We start from the raw sequence: 17,645 nt of genomic DNA, 5'->3' as shown, positions 1-17,645 counted from the left end.
CTAAAATTCTATTCTTCATAGAATTGAATTTAAGGTTGATTTGGTTTAAACTAATATAATAATCTAGAACAACTGCGTGCTGAAATTCAATAAAAAATCTTTTCCATCCATGAGCATTTACTCATTCAAGTTTATAACGGTAGATATGTAGACCCTCAGATGGAACAAAAGATTAAATCTCTTAAAATCCAATTCAAGTTTCTTCAAGATGAATTAGCTAATTTAAATCCAAGCCTTTACCATTTCCTGAACCTTCACAACATAGAATATCCTCTTATTATCCAGACCCTTATTGGGTTAAACATTTCCCTTTCTACAATCCACAACCTCCATCTACCACACCTTAACTATTTGAAAACCCAGACATATAAAAACTTTTCAAATCTATCTTCAAAAGAGATAAAGGAAAAACTCAAATATCAATCACTTCTAAAAAACCTAGATTATCAGCCCCTATCATCTCTTCATCCTTTGATTCTTTTGAATCTAAAAAGAATGAACTTAATGATCCCTTCCAAGACTTCCAAGATCCTTATCAACTTATAATCCAGTCAAATCAACCTTCCAACCATATCTAGTCTTTTCTTAACATCTATTACCAACAAACTATTTTTAAAATCCTTACCCATTAACCTCTTGACAATACCTCTGATGAATAAGCCAATTAAGGAACCAAGAGTTCACAAATCAACAGAAACCATAGTTTTGAAACCCGGACCGGCCCGGCGGGTCGACCTGGGACCCGGCTGACCCGGGCATGGGACCGGTCCGGGTCTAAGCAAAAACCCATCTGGGAGTTGGCCCGGCGAAACCCGGTCGACCCGGCGGGTCGACCCGGGACCCGGCCGACCCGGGTAAACCCGGATAAGACCCGGCCTCCTTTTTTTTTTTTAAATGTATAAAGTCACACTACGTCGTTTTGGTTAAAAGACCAAAACAACGAGATGCACTGATGCGCTGATGTAGAATTGCTGCCCGGGTCACCATTGCTGATGCAGATACCACAGTTAGGAATCATAATTTAGCTAATTCACTTATTTTTAGTCTATTAATGGAATCTTTGAAAGCTCCTCTCTCTCTTGAATTCTTCGTCTCTATGCTCCTTATCCAGTTATCATACACAACTTGGTACTAGCCCCTGTATTATATATTTATATGTAGTAGTAAATATTTTATATTTTTATCCTACTTAATTAATTTGAAACATTCAACTGAAGATGCTAGCTAGAAATCCTCAGATTTGAAAAAAGACATGTATGTGAAATCTTTCAGTGTAGATAGCCTCCAACAAGGGCAACATGCATGGTAGAAGGGGGTAGTGCTGTTGCGACCTTCTGCCTCGCTGCTGCTTTACCAGTACATATAATTGAGGCTGTGCAAGGGAAAATATAACGGGAAAACAAAAGAAATTAGGGGGACAATATTGTTTTACTTATATATATATAGTTGATCATCAATGAATGATTTTGGTTAATATGTAAGTGTTTTGAGTCTTCCTTTTTATTTCCCTCTTATGGTTCGATGAAATTCACTTGGAATTTTAAACTCTTAATTTTGACATATGTTACAGGTCTTGTAATTAATAAACATCACGACGTGATGATGAGAATTCACATTTCTTTCCCCATCGATCGTTGTTGATCGAGAATCTTTTCATTTTTTAAATGATGTCTCCTTATTTCTTATTGTTAGTGTTGCATTGTAAGTTTGTAACTAATTAAATGTTTTATATAGATATTTGTTTTTTTAGGGTTGACCCGGGTCAACCCATCTGACCCGTGACCCGATCACTGAATCGGGTCAATAACTGGGTCGGATTTTAAAACTATGACAGAAACTGAACATAAATGGAAAACAAAGTCTTTTGTACAATCACTTTACAGTAACGAGACGGGCTGCCAAGCAATTATGGCCTAACCAAGGTGATTGATTCCACCCCTAATGTCAGGTTGCATGTGGTAAATATGCCTGAAGCATGCTCGTCTCCAAACAATGCAACGACGCCTGTTTGTTGTCGGGCATTAATGTTAAAAATGGTGTCATGAAGTGTTAAAATCACAACTATTCATAGAATAATGTCTTTTAGCGGTTGAATGATTGATCGGTGAAGTGCCTTTTTAAATATTTTTTTTTAATATTAAGATAAATTTTCTTGATGAATGCTCTATACTTGTTAAAAATCCTTTTTAGTGTGTTTGAAGCTATTTTAATGATAAAATCACTAATCTTGTAAATAAAATGAGTGATAATTACATTTAAAGAGTTTTAAATTCTAAGATTTAAGTTGTTTTTATATTAAACTTGTATCTTTTTAAAGTTAAAAAAATATTTGCTCTTTACCGATAATTCAAGAGGTATTTATAACTATTGGACCTTGTTTTTTTCTTAATTGGAGAGACTTGAGAGTAATTTCACAATAAAAACATTTATGATAAGTAAAATATCTCTTACACAAATATTAATAAAAATTAATAAATATTAACAAAAAAATAAAAAAAAATAAACTTAGCACATATTTTTCAGCTTAGATTTCAACCTGAGCCCAATCCTTTTCCTAGGCTTGGGTATTCTAATTGAGCCATTAAAAAGTATTTGAAAATAACCAAAATTTTTTGAGTCTTCCAAACTTTTATTATAAAACCTTGATTAACCTGGTAGGTTACTTAGAGTTTCTGAATCTAAATTAATCCAAGTTGAAGAAAAAATTGATTAAAAAAATTCTTGACTAATTTTGTCAAAAACCAAAGTCAATTTACAACTCGGTTAATCAAAACTTAACCCGTTAAAAACTCATGTTTTATTGTGTACGATATTTTTTTTTTAGGTTTGCTATAAATTGAAAGGAAAAAAAATATTAAACCCGGTTAAGTTCATGGTCTGGGTTCACCCCACAAGTTTTACGGTGGAGGACACTGTTCACTTTTTTTGTTTAAGAAAAATTTTTTTTCAATTTTTTTAAAATTAATTTTATTTTTACCTATATTTAGATTAATTTTATTTTATTTAAAAAAGTCTATTTAAAATAAACAATAATTTTTTAATTATGCATTTAATTTTTGCACATGAGATGCCTTCCATGTGGACAGGTGCATTCCATGCATGTGGACAGGTGCTTGAGCAATAGGTGCCTTGAAGATGGCTATATTAGGGAAGTATCATGTGCTAGGAAAACACAGAGAGTGGCTACCAGGGGAGCTGATACTGATTCATGGGGAGTGTTTCACTTGTCTCAGCAGCCCTAAGAAGGTAATTGATTTTCAATTTGCTTTCTTTTGAGTAAATTATTCTTTAGTTCATGTGGGATTTGAGCACTATCATGGCTTCCCTCCCTTGGTTTTTGTTAACTCTTGTCATGTTAAAAATATATATTCGTTTTCCCCTAAATTCTCACTATGTTCGATTTTATTTATGAATTGAAACGGTTTCGGGAAAAACTAACATGGTGAGAAGTTAAAAGAACAAAAAATTGACGTCTTATTTGCTTAGCTAGAGCCTACATGCTAATCTCTTGTGAAAGCTTTTTGCTGGTGTTGTAGGCTAGAAGGCAAGGTGGCATTAATCACTGGAGGGTCTAGTGGCATAGGAGAGTCCGCCGCTAGACTGTTCGCCAAACATGGAGCTAAAGTGGTGATTGCAGACGTTCAAGATGAACTAGGCCACTCTGTTTGCGAAGAATTGAAGACTGAATCAGCCTCATTCGTCCACTGTGATGTTACTCAAGAAAAAGATGTTGAAAATGCTGTTAACACAGCTGTTTCTAAGCATGGAAAGCTGGACATCATGTTCAATAATGCAGGAGTAGTAGGCTCGCCAAAACCAAACATACTTGACAACGACAAGGCTGAATTTGAGAAGGTCATTAGTGTGAATATAGTGGGCGCATTCTTAGGCACTAAGCACGCAGCCCGCGTAATGATCCCTGCTCGGCGAGGTAGCATAATCTCAACCGCTAGCGTTTGCGGAACAATTGGAGGTGTTGCATCACATGCCTACACAAGTTCAAAGCATGGCGTGATAGGGTTAATGAGAAACACAGCTGTGGAGTTAGGGCAGCATGGCATCCGTGTAAATTGCGTGTCGCCCTACGTTGTTTTGACCCCATTGGTGAAGGCTTTCTTTAAGCTGGATGATGATGAAGCAAATCGTCTTTACTCTAATCTGAAAGAAGCAGTTCTGAAAGCAGAAGACATTGCTGAGGCTGCTCTTTTTCTGGGTAGTGATGAGTCCAAGTATGTTAGTGGACATAATTTGATTGTAGACGGGGGCTTCACCATTGTTAATCCAGGTTTTTGTATGTTTCCACAATCTATTTGAATCTGGATTTATGATTAAATTAATGGTAAAGCCATAAATTTAAGCAATAAGATAAGTCTTCTTTAATTTGATAATTATTTCAGTTTCAAGATATGTTATTTTTCGACGAACTCTTTCCACCTTCCCTTTTCAGGCAAAACTTGCGGTCAGAACAAGATGGCATTGTTAGAAATTAAGTCGTAATACACCCAAAATCACAAGCAAGTTTTTTGAAAAAATTGTAGCCAGAAGTAATTTTCTCCGTGGATATTTTCTTGAAAAAAATTGTAGCTGGGGTACTATCATTTAATAATAGAAAAACTCTTGCTTGAAAATGAGTGCTGACCAGCAATTCTCTAATTGTACTCCTGCTACAGCACCCACTCAGGAGAAACACAAAGTGCTGGAAGATAATGACTGAGAGTGGAAGTTTTAGTTTTGTTTCGTGCTGGAGTACATGAATCTGCTATTTACTCTGCACCTATAATTCAAAGATCTAGTTTTTTTTTTAATTAATATGAATGTTTGATTTAGTTTGCATATAACTTAATTAACTCTATAAATTTAAAGTTAATGGTATAAGTTTTTAATAAATCTAAAATTTATAAAATTTAAATTAATAATTTTTAAAAATAAATATAAAATCTGAACAATTAAATTAAACCTTATCCATTATATTGGTAATTGATATGCTTTAACCACAAAGCAGAGAAAGATAAGTGTCTTGGGACTTGGGAGAGGGGACAAAATCCTGTAGTTCTTTATATATCGTGTAGTTCTTTATATATCCTGTTTTGCTGCCAACTTGTTCATTTTCTAAAATCTATGAGTGTGGACCACCAGAAGGCAAAATTTTCAACAAAGGGATAAGAGAGGACAGAATCCTAAAGGCCAAATTCTCAACAAAAGGAATAGAGGACAGAGTAAATTATTTTGAGCACTATCATGGCATGGCTTCTTCGATTTTTGTTAACTTAGCAGCATGTTTTCAACACTCCTCGGCCTGGTCCAAACCAAGACTGCAATTTCAGAATTTCCTTGTCGAATGGCCTGTTCTTCTGTCCAATTAAAAACATATCTTCGTTTTTCTCTAAATTATATTCTCACTATGTTTGATTTTATTCATGAATTCAAATGGATTAGGGAAAAACCAACACGGTGAGAAGTTGAAAGAAAAAAAATTGATGTCTGATTTGGTTAGCTAGAGCCTACATGCTAATCTCTTGCAGGTGATCTAATGAAAGCTTTTTGCTGGTGTTGTAGGCTAGAGGGTAAGGTGGCATTAATCACTGGAGGGTCTAGTTGCACAGGAGAGTCCACTGTCAGACTGTCCGCCAAACATGGAGCTAAAGTGGTGATTGCAGACGTTCAAGATGAACTAGGCCACTCTGTTTGCGAAGAATTTGTTGATGAAATGTCTTAGAAAGCTGCAGAAGACTAGGAAGCTGTGCTGTTGCTGTTGCATGTATTTCGTCAATGAAGATCTCTGCTGAAGACCAAGATTTTAGGAATAAATTACTGATCATATCTGATCTGTTGTTATGCAATGTTTTTGAATTTTAAATTGTTTTTGTTTCCAAGTAAAACTCTAACTCTATTTAAAGAGAATTCTGAGATCAATAATATCATTCTTCTACAAACTCTTCTTTACGTCTGTTTTGCTTGCACTTGTGTTCTGCAACAAAAGAATTATAACCAACAAATTGGTATCAGAGCAATAGTTTATCTTGAGGGACTTGTGAGTTGAGAGAAACAAAAACACAAACCAAATCAAACCACAAACACAACCAAAAAAACACAAAATGGATTCTGAAACAATCATCTCACACGGTTCACCACCAATCTTCAATGGTGAAAACTATGAAACATGGGCCATCAGAATGACAGTGCATCTGGAGGCGCTAGATCTCTGGGAAGCTGTGGAAGAAAACTATGTTGTTCCTGACTTGCCTGCAAATCCAACTATAGCCCAACTAAAGATTCACAAGGAGAAGAAGACAAGAAAATCCAAGGCCAAAGCTTGCTTATATGCTGCAGTATCAAATACAGTATTCACAAGAATCATGAATTTGGATTCTGCAAAAGGTATTTGGGATTATCTTAAAAAGGAATATCAAGGCAATGAAAGAACAAAAAATATGCAGGTTCTGAATTTAATCAGAGAATTTGAAATGCAGAAGATGAAGGAAACCGAAAACATCCAAGATTATGCTGACAGATTGTTAAGCATAATAAACAAAGTAAGATTGCTTGGAAAAGAATTTTCTGAAGATCAATGGTGTCTGATCAAAGACAACTTGGGCAACAACGTGTTCAGGGTAAAAATGAAATCAAAAGGTTTTACTTTAAACCTTATGGAGAAGGAGCAGAGTGTGTTTTCTGCAAAAACATGCAGTGACGAATTGTGGCATAAAAGAGTTGGACACTTTCATCATGCAGGGCTTATGTATATGCAAAAACATACTCTTGTAAAAGGAGTACCACAACTGGAGAACAGGTCAGCAAACTGTGCAGCATGTCAATATGGTAAGCAGGCCAGAAAACCTTTCCCTCATGCAACCTGGAGAGCAACACGAAAACTTCAGCTGGTACATACAGACGTTGGAGGTCCTTTGAGTACAGCTTCACTGAATGGCAGCAAATATTATATCATCTTCATTGATGATTATTCCAGGTTCTGTTGGATTTTCTTTCTTAAATTCAAATCAGAAGTTGCTAATGTGTTTTGGAAGTATAAAACATGGGTGGAAAACCAAAGTGGGTGCAGGATTCAGACATTAAGATCAGACAATGGAAAGGAGTATACCTGTGGGAGATTTCAGCAATTCTGTGATGAATCTGGAATTGAACATCAACTTACTGCACCTTACACACCTCAACAGAATGGTGTAAGTGAAAGAAAAAACAGGAGTATCATGGAAATGACTAGATGTATGCTGCACGAAAAAGAGTTGCCAAAGAAATTATGGGCTGAAGCTGCAAATACCTCAGTGTATCTGCTGAACAGAATGCCAACCAGAGCCTTGCAGAAAAAAACTCCTTTTGAAGCTTGGTTTGGATACAAACCAGACCTGCAACATTTAAAAATTTTTGGTTGTATTTGTTTCACTCATGTACCACAGGTGAAAAGAGATAAGCTGGATAAGAAGTCAGAACCAGGAGTATTCATTGGATACAGCAGTCCATCAAAAGCTTACAGAATCTTCCAGCCTCAAAATGGAAGAATTCTGGTAAGTAGAGACGTCAACTTTATGGAAGATAAGCAATGGAAGTGGGAGCAACCAGAAGAAAAGCTGGAATCATCAACAGAGAAGCAAGAATCTCCAATCTTGGAGATTACTAATGACAACTTTGACGATGAACCAGTAAGAGGTACAAGATCATTAGCTGAAATTTATGAAAGTAGCAATATTGCTATCTGTGAACCTGCAGAATTTGAAGAAGCAGTAAAGAAGAGTGAATGGATTGAAGCAATGCAAGAGGAACTTAGAATGATTGAAAAGAATGATACATGGGTGCTGATGGACAAGCCTTTACACAAGAAGGCCATAGGAGTCAAATGGGTTTATAGAACCAAACAAAATGCAGATGGTTCTATAAACAAATACAAAGCCAGATTAGTTGTGAAGGGCTATGCTCAAGTGTTTGGTGTGGATTTTTCAGAAACGTTTGCACCAGTAGCACGCTTGGACACAATCAGATTACTACTTGCAGTTGCTGCACAAAAGAATTGGAAAGTTTATCAGCTGGATGTAAAGTCTGCGTTTTTAAATGGATACCTGCAGGAGGAGATTTACATAGAGCAACCAAGAGGCTTTGAAGTCAGGGGACAAGAGGAGAAGGTCTACCTGCTGAAAAAGGCTTTGTATGGCCTTAAACAAGCTCCTAGAGCATGGTATAGCAGAATTGATGATCATCTACATAAACTTGGCTTTGTTAAAAGTTTAAGTGAGGCAACGTTGTATGTAAAAGGAGCTGATGCAAACTTAATTATTGTATCTGTTTATGTTGATGACTTACTTGTAACAGGAAGTAATAAGACACAAATTGAAGAATTCAAGGCAGAGATGTTTGATGTGTTTGAGATGACAGATCTCGGGTTGATGTCTTACTTCCTTGGAATGGAGGTGAAACAAAGTGATGATGGAATTTTCATATGTCAACAGAAATATGCTAAAGAGATATTGAAGAAATTTCACATGGAAAGCTGCAAGAGCACAAGCATACCTATGAATCTGAAGGAAAAATTCAGCAAGAATGATGGAACAAACAAAGCAGATGAAGGTCAGTACAGAAGTTTAATTGGATGTTTAATGTATCTTACAGCTACAAGATCAGACATTGCATTTGCTGTGAGCTTGCTGTCACGTTTTATGCATTGTGCAAGTGAATTGCATCTTCAAGCTGCAAAAAGGATAGTAAGATACGTCAAAGGTACAATAAGCTATGGAATAAAATACTCTCATCTTCAGAATTTCATGCTGCATGGGTACTCTGATAGTGACTGGGCAGGTTCTGTGGATGACATGAAGAGCACCTCAGGCTACTGTTTTAGTTTTGGATCAGGCATGTTCTCTTGGTGTTCAAGGAAGCAAGATAGTGTAGCTCAAAGCACAGCTGAAGCTGAATATGCAGCAGCTACTGCTGCTGTCAATCAAGCTATTTGGATAAGGAAAATTCTTGCTGATCTGCATATGAATCAACTGGAACCAACAAAGATTTATGTTGACAATCAAGCTGCAATTTCTATTGCAAATAATCCTGTGTTTCATGGCAGAACTAAGCATTTCAAAATCAAGTTATATTTTCTAAGAGAAGCACAAAAAGAAGAAGAAGTTACTCTGCTATATTGCAGAACTAATGACCAGATTGCAGATGTTCTAACAAAAGCTCTTCCAAAAGCAAGTTTTGAAGATTTACGAAGAAAGCTTGGTATCTGCTGCTGTTAAGACAAAGAGGAGTGTTGATGAAATGTCTTAGAAAGCTGCAGAAGACTAGGAAGCTGTGCTGTTGCTGTTGCATGTATTTCATCAATGAAGATCTCTGCTGAAGACCAAGATTTTAGGAATAAATTACTGATCATATCTGATCTGTTGTTATGCAATGTTTTTGAATTTTAAATTGTTTTTGTTTCCAAGTAAAACTCTAACTCTATTTAAAGAGAATTCTGAGATCAATAATATCATTCTTCTACAAACTCTTCTTTACGTCTGTTTTGCTTGCACTTGTGTTCTGCAACAAAAGAATTATAACCAACAGAATTGAAGATTGAATCAGCCTCATTCGTCCACTGTGACGTTACCCGAGAAAAAGATGTTGAAAATACTGTTAACACAGCTGTTGTTGAAAATAAACTAGATTTTTTGTTCTTTAAAACCAAGATGAACAGTTGAGTCGGCAAAATTACTTTCTAGTTAGAATAAATTTCTTGTTTGGTTCGATTTTTTATTTGCTTAGGACTTTAACTTGTAATCATATTCTTAATATAGGCTGTTTCGTGTCCTTTAGGTTACTAGTCAGCCATATATAGCAACTTGATGATGGCTTCATGTGCAACAGTCTACAGAAAGACTTTCACCCTCTCTGTACCTTTCCAATGCCATATGAGTCTCCATAAAGGATCTTTGTCGCGATGTGCATCCAAACTGCTCTGTTGCAGCCCATAAGCTGATTTGATTGAAAACTCCCCACCTGAAGATAAATGCCAATTCATAGAGTCCCTCTCCATGTCCTATGATGCTGGTGGATGACAACCAGCCAAAATCATCACCGATTGCAAAGGCAGCGTGTGGGCAAATTTGTCCCAGCACCGATGCTTTCCGTCATTTGCCATGTCTGCAACTGTTAAATTAATCATGTTCACTGGAACCTCTTGGATGGAATGGTTTATTAAGGGGCCAAACCCATCCAACCACTTGTCTGTCCAAAAGCGAACCTGTGGCCAGATTTTGCAAATGGCCTTCCACAAAGAAGAATCCCGGCTCGTCGCTTGCACCTCTGTAATCCGGGTCTGAGTTTTTGCATGCTTTGCCTTCAGAAATTCCACCCACAAGCTGCTGTTATTATTAAGAATACCCCATGCCAGTTTCATAGTGAATGCCTTGTTCATATCTTGCATCCTTCTTAATCCCAAACCACCCTCTACCTTAGGCCGGCAAAGTATCCTCCAATTAAGGAGATGGGTTTTGCCCCTTCCCTCCTTCATGCCCCAGATGAATCTTCTGCAAATCTTTTCTATCTCCATGCAGATACCTTTAGTCTAACTCCATGCAGATACCTTAAGGAAGAATTGTAGACTGCATTGGATAAAGAGGAATGGTGGATAGAGCTGATTTGCAGAGTGTGATACGTCCAGCTAGTGAGATGTTATTAGACTTCCAACTAGCCAGCTTCCTCTGCATATTCTCAAGGAGGTAACCATAGGTTTGCTTCGTGATACGCTGATGCAGAAGAGGAATTCCCAAGTACTTGCTTAAGTCCTCTTTCTCCCAAAAACCACAGTCTCTACTAATGTTTCGAGCTAACGAGTCTGATACATTTCTGGAGAACAATACTTTAGTTTTGCTAACACTGACCTTCTGACCTGAAGCAGTGCAGAACTTGTTTAAACAAGCTATCAACTAAGTTTTTAGTAGCATATTTTTATTAAAAAAACACTAAATCAGGAAGGAAAGATTTACGAGTATAAATTTTCAGAAAAATAAGTATGTCCTTGTGAAGGCATGTTGTGTATAGCGTTAGCCAAACTTGGCATGCTAGGCTTGGCGGTTTGCCAAGCCTCGAGACACTAGGCTTGGCGATGTGCTAAGCCCCAAGAACATTGGGTCTGGTGCTATCAAGACCCAAATGTGAATTGGCTTGGCAGTGTGCCAAGTTTTGGGTACGCTGGGTCTCGCACTAGTCAGACCCTATAACGATTGGGCTTAACAGTGTGTAAAGCTCTTGGCACGCCCAAAGAAATAACTATCCTACCTTGGCACGCCCAATGAAATGACCAAGCCTAAGAGAATATTCATTCTCCCTTGGGTCTAACCTAGGGGAAGAATCCAATCTCCATGAGTTTAGCTACATTTGATGTTTTAGACCCTAATCTCTCTTCATCTTTTAGGTGTACAAAATTATTTATTTAAAAATATACTTATTTAAGCATTGGAGAGTCCCCACCTCTAACAAAAAGGACTTTTTGCAGGTACTAGCTACAAACCATCTTGGTCTACCAAGCATCAAATATAAGCTATCAACTACCTTGACTAGGGAGAATGAATGAGATTGCTAAAACTAATTGATTAACTCATTGTATGGCAAGTCTTGCTTTTGATATTTTCAGATCATTCCATGGCATACAACAAATACCCACATGGGCCAAAACGCAGGGCAAGTCTTCTCATTGCTGCAAACACTCCTGCCCAAACGAAGCTTCAACAACTCTTCAATAAGGTCTGACTCCTCATTAAGGCAATACTAACCACTCAATGTGAGACAAGCAAATTTGGGTTATGCTTTGCCAATTTCACAAATGAAGTTGGAGCCTTGAAATTTTGAAAAGCTTTCAACAAATACGAGTGGAAAGTTAGTTCAAATCATAAAATATGTGAAGTATTTTTTATAATTATCCAAAGGAAAAGGAAGAGTCTCCTTTACGTCGGACACTCTGCTCAAATAAAAAATTACCATAACCAATAAGGATAAAAATGTAAGTTTCTTATATATAAATGACTTATTTAAAATGAATATTTTCATTTTCTCTAGGTGATCTCTTAGAGCCTTTCAATAATACACCTTGGAAGGGATGTACTTAATTAGTCTCTCTAATGCTATATGCACCACTCTTCAAGGAATAGATGTAATCTTTTTAGTGCTATATGCACCAATTTTTAAGGAATAAATGTAATCTTTCTAGTGTTATATACAATAATCTCCAAGAAATGAATATAATTGATTTTTCAAGTACAAATAGCAACATCATATAATCACCAGACGGGGAAGTCCCGTAAAAAAAGAAGTACAAAATTTTCTGAAACACTCACATGCATCAATGAAAACGTGCTGCGGCATGTAAAAATAGAAGCACAAAGTAACAGGGAAACCGGGAGTACTATGAGAGGAGTAAGACTAGGATCCGTGAGTTTCCTGAATAGAAGGCCTAGGAGTTGTTCGAACAGGTTTTCTACCCGTCTATAAATTACCCTCTTAATGCTAGCAATTTCCTTTTAAATAAAGATTTTAGAACAATTTTTCCTCTAATTTATTTGTCATTATAATGAAAAATCATATAGTTATAAAATTTAGCATGTGAATCAACTTAGTGACCGAACATCCAGAGCTTGATTCATGATATATTTCATTTTGAATTTTATTTTTACCAAAAATACGATATTTTTAAAAACTAAAACAGTATAGTAGTACTTATATATTTTTTATAAAAAAATCTCATAACAGCATTGTTTTAATTAAAAAATTAAATTGATCGATAATTTATAAATTGATTTGATGAATGTACGAACAAGGTCTTAATTTAACCGGGTTAGATCCAAGTAAAATATTTCGACTATGCTGTGAAACAATTAATGTAGATGAGAAAGCCAATGCAATTATTTTCAGCTTTCATTATTTGTAGGGCCATTCTATTTTGTTAGCCTGTGCGATTTCAAGGAAGATGCCAATGTGATAGATCCATTGTCTGAAAATGATGGCAACTTACAAAGTAGTGGAGAAGAAACGCTTTCTGTGTCGACACTCGATTGCGACTTCCATTAAAAGAAGAGGCCATAACTTTAAGAACTAAGATAGATAATCTTCTTTAGAGACTTATTTCATTCTCAAGATTTCTAGTCTTGATCCGAAAAAATAAGAATCTACTCTTACTTGGAAGAGCATACCTAGCTCATCAAAGTGATCAAATTAACATGGGAAGTGTCTCGCTACTTTCTACAGTTGCAAGAAGGTAATCTTAGTTTTGTTACCTTCAACACTTTGAACTAGCTAGCTGAGAATCAATCGAACCAGATTGCTGTAAAATAAATGAAACGTTTAGCTTCTCTGATTTGTTCTTTTACTTCTTGATTAAGAGATATATAGACTGGAACTAGCCAGATCAGTACCATCTGTATTTTGCTAATTATCATATAGAAATTTAGGTGTTAGGCACCTCAAACATGGATATAATAATTCTAAATTTTTTGTATTGTTTCAAACTCATCTTTTATATAAAAGATTCTTGAAATCTATAAAGTGGCTTAGACTTCAAGATTTTCATTGGGTCATTAATTGGGGGGCCTCTTTGAGGCTGAGCTATCTTATTGAATTAAATTTTTAAATCTAAGTTCTATATATTAAAGAAACTTTAAGTGGTTAGTCAAATTTTTAGCATGAAGCACGTTTTTGACATGGCTGCATTATATGTGTGGCGGTCGTGTGGAATTTATAGGCTAGAAGGTAAAGTGGCGTTGATCACCGGTGGGGCTCGTGGCATTGGAGAGTCAACTGCAAGACACTTCTTTAAACATGGAGCAAAAGTAGTGATTGCAGATACTCAAGATGAGGTGGCTCATTCTGTTTGCAAAGATTTGAGCTCTGAGTCTGCTTCTTTTATCCATTGTGACGTTACAAAAGAAACAGATGTAGAAAATGCTGTGAACACAGCCATCTCAAGGCATGGCAAGCTAGACGTTATGTTCAATAATGCTGGCATTGTAGGAGTGGTGAAAACCAACATGGTTGATGTTTCCATGTCTGAATTTGAGGAAGTCATTAGGGTTAACCTAGTAGGTGCTTTCCTGGGCACTAAACATGCTGCTCGTGTGATGAAGCCTGCTCGACAAGGCAGCATCATAACAACCTCTAGTGTTTGTCTGAAGCATTCTCGTCTCCAAACAATGCAACGAGGCCTGTTTGTTGTCGGCCATTAATGTTAAAAACGGTGTCATGAAGTGTTGAAATCACAACTATTCATAGAATAATGTCTTTTAGTGGTTGAATGATTGATCGGTGAAGTGCCTTTTTAAATATATTTTTTTAATATTAAGATAAATTTTCTAGATGAATGCTCTATACTTGTTAAAAAATCTTTTTTAGTGTGTTTAAAGCTATTTTAATGATAAAATCACTAATCTTGTAAAGAAAATGAGTGATAATTACATTTAAAGAGTTTTAAATTCTAAGATTTAAGTTGTTTTTGTGTTAAATTTGTATCTTTTTAAAGTTAAAAAAAATATTTGCTCTTTACCAGTAATTCAAGAGGTATTTATAATTATTGGACATTGTTTTTTTCTTGATTTGAGAAATTTAAGAGTGATATCATAATGACAACATTTATGATGGATAAAATTATCTCTTATATAAGCATTAATGAGAATTAATAAGTATTAACAGAAAAAAAAAAAAACTTAACACATTTTTTAGCTTAGATTTCAACCTAAGCCCAATCCTTTTTCTAGGCTCGGGTATTCTAACTGAGCCATTAAAAAGTGTTTAGAAATGGATCAAATTGTTTTAAGCCTATGGCTATTATGGGTAAAAATCTTGATGTGAAACTAAGGTTCTCCCAACTGCTTTCAAATTTTTATTATAAAATTTTGATTAACCTAATAGGTCAATTAGAGTTTTTGAAACTAAATTAATTCAAGTTGAAAAATAATTGAATAAAAAAAATTCTTAACTAACTTTTTCAAAAACCAAAGTCAATTTACAACTCGGTTAATCAAAACTTAACCCGTTAAAAACTCATCCCTCAATTTATTGATTTTATTTTATAACTACGTTGTTTTGATTTCGTGATTTGAGTCTTGTTCGAAGTGAATTCCAGATCAAATTTTAAACCTATAGATATGGCACTGTAGAAGGATTGGAAGTCTATACATTCAAATCAGAGTGATAACAACCATGGTGTGAAAGTTGTAGTTTTTACCCTCTCATGTTTAAGAGGAAAATATTTGAGGTGAACACTTTATAACTACATTGTTTATCTTTTCATGTTTTATTTTAGATGATATTGGTCATTTCCTTTTAGGTTTGCTATAAATTTAAGGAAAAAAAAATATTAAACCTGATTAAGTTTATAGTTCGGGTTCACCCTAAATAAACTAAAGCGTGTGAGGTGAATATTGTGTAATCGCACTGTTCATCCCCCCATGTTTTATTATGTACGATATTATTTACTTTTTTTTTAGGTTTGCTATAAATTTAAAAGAAAAAAATATTAAACTCGGTTAAGTTCATGCTTTGGGTTCATCCCACAAGTTTTACTGTGGACGACATTGTTCACTTTTTTTTATTTAAGAAGAAAAATTTTCTATTTTTTTAAAATTAATTTTATTTTTACTTATATTTAGATTAATATTTTTTTTATTTAAAAAGTGTATTTAAAATAAACAATTATTTTTTAATTTTTGTACATGACATGCCTTCCATGTGGACAGGTGCTTGATCAGCAATAGGTGCCTCAAAGATGGCTATATTAGGGAAGTATCATGTGCTAGGAAAACACAGAGAGTGGCTACCAGGGGAGCTGATACTGATTCATGGGGAGTGTTTCACTTGTCTCAGCAGCCCTAAGAAGGTAATTGATTTTCAATTTGCTTTCTTTTGAGTAAATTATTCTTTAGTTCATGTGGGATTTGAGCACTATCATGGCTTCCCTCCCTTGGTTTTTGTTAACTCTTGTCATGTTAAAAATATATATTCGTTTTCCCCTAAATTCTCACTATGTTCGATTTTATTTATGAATTGAAACGGTTTCGGGAAAAACTAACATGGTGAGAAGTTAAAAGAACAAAAAATTGACGTCTTATTTGCTTAGCTAGAGCCTACATGCTAATCTCTTGTGAAAGCTTTTTGCTGGTGTTGTAGGCTAGAAGGCAAGGTGGCATTAATCACTGGAGGGTCTAGTGGCATAGGAGAGTCCGCCGCTAGACTGTTCGCCAAACATGGAGCTAAAGTGGTGATTGCAGACGTTCAAGATGAACTAGGCCACTCTGTTTGCGAAGAATTGAAGACTGAATCAGCCTCATTCGTCCACTGTGACGTTACTCAAGAAAAAGATGTTGAAAATGCGGTTAACACAGCTGTTTCTAAGCATGGAAAGCTGGACATCATGTTCAATAATGCAGGAGTAGTAGACTTGCCAAAACCAAACATACTTGACAATGACAAGGCTGAATTTGAGAAGGTCATTAGTGTTAATATAGTGGGCGCATTCTTAGGCACTAAGCACGCAGCCCGCGTAATGATCCCTGCTCGGCGAGGTAGCATAATCTCAACCGCTAGCATTTGCGGAACAATTGGAGGTGCTGCATCACATGCCTACACAAGTTCGAAGCATGGTGTGATAGGGTTAATGAGAAACACAGCTGTGGAGTTAGGGCAGCATGGCATCCGTGTAAATTGCGTGTCGCCCTACGCTGTTCCGACCCCAATGATGAGGAGTTTCCTTAAGCTGGATGATGATGAAGTATACCGTGTTTACTCTAATCTGAAAGAAGCAGTTCTGAAAGCAGAAGACATTGCTGAGGCTGCTCTTTTTCTGGGGAGTGATGAGTCCAAGTATGTTAGTGGACATAATTTGATTGTAGACGGGGGCTTCACCATTGTTAATCCAGGTTTTTGTATGTTTCCACAATCTATTTGAATCTGGATTTATGATTAAATTAATGGTAAAGCCATAAATTTAAGCAATAAGATAAGTCTTCTTTAATTTGATAATCATTTCAGTTTCAAGATATGTTATTTTTCAACGAACTCTTTCCACCTTCCCTTTTCAGGCAAAACTTGCGGTCAGAACAAGATGGCACTGTTAGAAATTAAGTCGTAATACACCCAAAATCACAAGCAATGTTTTTGAAAAGGTTGTGGTCAGAAGTAATGTTCTCAGTGGATATTTTCTTGAAAAAAACTATTGCTGGGGTACTATCATTTAATAATAGAAAAACACTTGCTTGAAAAAGAGTGCTGACCAGCAATTCTCTAATTGTACGACTACTACAGCAGCCATTCTCTAATTGTGCTGACCAGCAATTCTCTAATGGTGCCACTCAGGACAAACACAAAGTGTTGGAAGATAATGACTGGGTGGAAGTTTTAGTTTTGATTCGTGCTGGAGTACATGAATCTGCTATTTACTCTGCTCCAATAATTCAAAGATTTAGATTTTTTTGTTTACACCGTAACTCAATTAATTCTACATACTCTAAAGATAATGATCTAAAACTACAATTACACTAAAATTTATAAAATTTAAATTAATAATTTAAAAAATATATATAAAATCAAACCAAGTTAAATCATCCCTCTGAGAATTTAAAGATATATATCTTGATATACGGCGTGCTGAGTTTGACATATTTTCACATCAGTGT

The 17,645-nt window shown here is 35.7% G+C and overlaps 3 protein-coding genes across 4 annotated transcripts; all 3 read left to right on the top strand.

Moving 5' to 3' along the window:
• The first annotated feature begins 3,096 nt into the window (after window positions 1-3,096).
• On the top strand, window positions 3,097-4,388 carry LOC133698886 (borneol dehydrogenase, mitochondrial-like). Its single transcript, XM_062121990.1, has 2 exons — window positions 3,097-3,246; window positions 3,537-4,388. The coding sequence occupies exons 1-2, from the start codon at window positions 3,209-3,211 to the stop codon at window positions 4,312-4,314; spliced, it is 816 nt and encodes a 271-aa protein (XP_061977974.1). The 5' UTR covers window positions 3,097-3,208; the 3' UTR covers window positions 4,315-4,388.
• A 715-nt stretch (window positions 4,389-5,103) lies between these two features.
• On the top strand, window positions 5,104-16,992 carry LOC133698885 (borneol dehydrogenase, mitochondrial-like). Of its 2 annotated transcripts, none has more exons than XM_062121988.1 (2): window positions 5,104-5,451; window positions 16,141-16,992. In XM_062121988.1, the coding sequence occupies exons 1-2, from the start codon at window positions 5,276-5,278 to the stop codon at window positions 16,916-16,918; spliced, it is 954 nt and encodes a 317-aa protein (XP_061977972.1). In that variant the 5' UTR covers window positions 5,104-5,275; the 3' UTR covers window positions 16,919-16,992. The 2 variants fall into 2 exon arrangements, with proteins under 2 accessions (XP_061977972.1, XP_061977973.1); XM_062121989.1 differs by lacking the exon at window positions 5,104-5,451 and adding an exon at window positions 15,735-15,850.
• On the top strand, window positions 13,065-14,332 carry LOC133700197 (borneol dehydrogenase, mitochondrial-like). Its single transcript, XM_062123741.1, has 2 exons — window positions 13,065-13,237; window positions 13,721-14,332. Exons 1-2 carry the CDS (start codon window positions 13,200-13,202, stop codon window positions 14,199-14,201), a joined length of 519 nt encoding a protein of 172 aa, XP_061979725.1. The 5' UTR covers window positions 13,065-13,199; the 3' UTR covers window positions 14,202-14,332.
• Window positions 16,993-17,645: the final 653 nt, after the last annotated feature.

The sequence above is a fragment of the Populus nigra genome, chromosome 7 (assembly GCF_951802175.1).
Source record: "Populus nigra chromosome 7, ddPopNigr1.1, whole genome shotgun sequence".
In the NCBI taxonomy this organism is placed as follows: domain Eukaryota; kingdom Viridiplantae; phylum Streptophyta; class Magnoliopsida; order Malpighiales; family Salicaceae; genus Populus; species Populus nigra.
This window is presented reverse-complemented; position numbering and strand designations above follow the sequence as displayed.

What these genes read in the sequence shown, in the direction of transcription:
- LOC133698885 (XM_062121988.1), top strand. Translation starts at nt 5,276, where the DNA reads ATGTTTTCAACACTCCTCGGCCTGGTCCAAACCAAGACTGCAATTTCA. An exon ending in ATTAGGGAAAAACCAACACG is followed by an intron (nt 5,452 to 16,140) that starts GTGAGAAGTTGA and finishes CTGGTGTTGTAG; the next exon opens with GCTAGAAGGCAAGGTGGCAT.
- LOC133698886 (XM_062121990.1), top strand. Translation starts at nt 3,209, where the DNA reads ATGGGGAGTGTTTCACTTGTCTCAGCAGCCCTAAGAAG. An exon ending in GTCTCAGCAGCCCTAAGAAG is followed by an intron (nt 3,247 to 3,536) that starts GTAATTGATTTT and finishes CTGGTGTTGTAG; the next exon opens with GCTAGAAGGCAAGGTGGCAT.
- LOC133700197 (XM_062123741.1), top strand. Translation starts at nt 13,200, where the DNA reads ATGGGAAGTGTCTCGCTACTTTCTACAGTTGCAAGAAG. An exon ending in CTTTCTACAGTTGCAAGAAG is followed by an intron (nt 13,238 to 13,720) that starts GTAATCTTAGTT and finishes TGGAATTTATAG; the next exon opens with GCTAGAAGGTAAAGTGGCGT.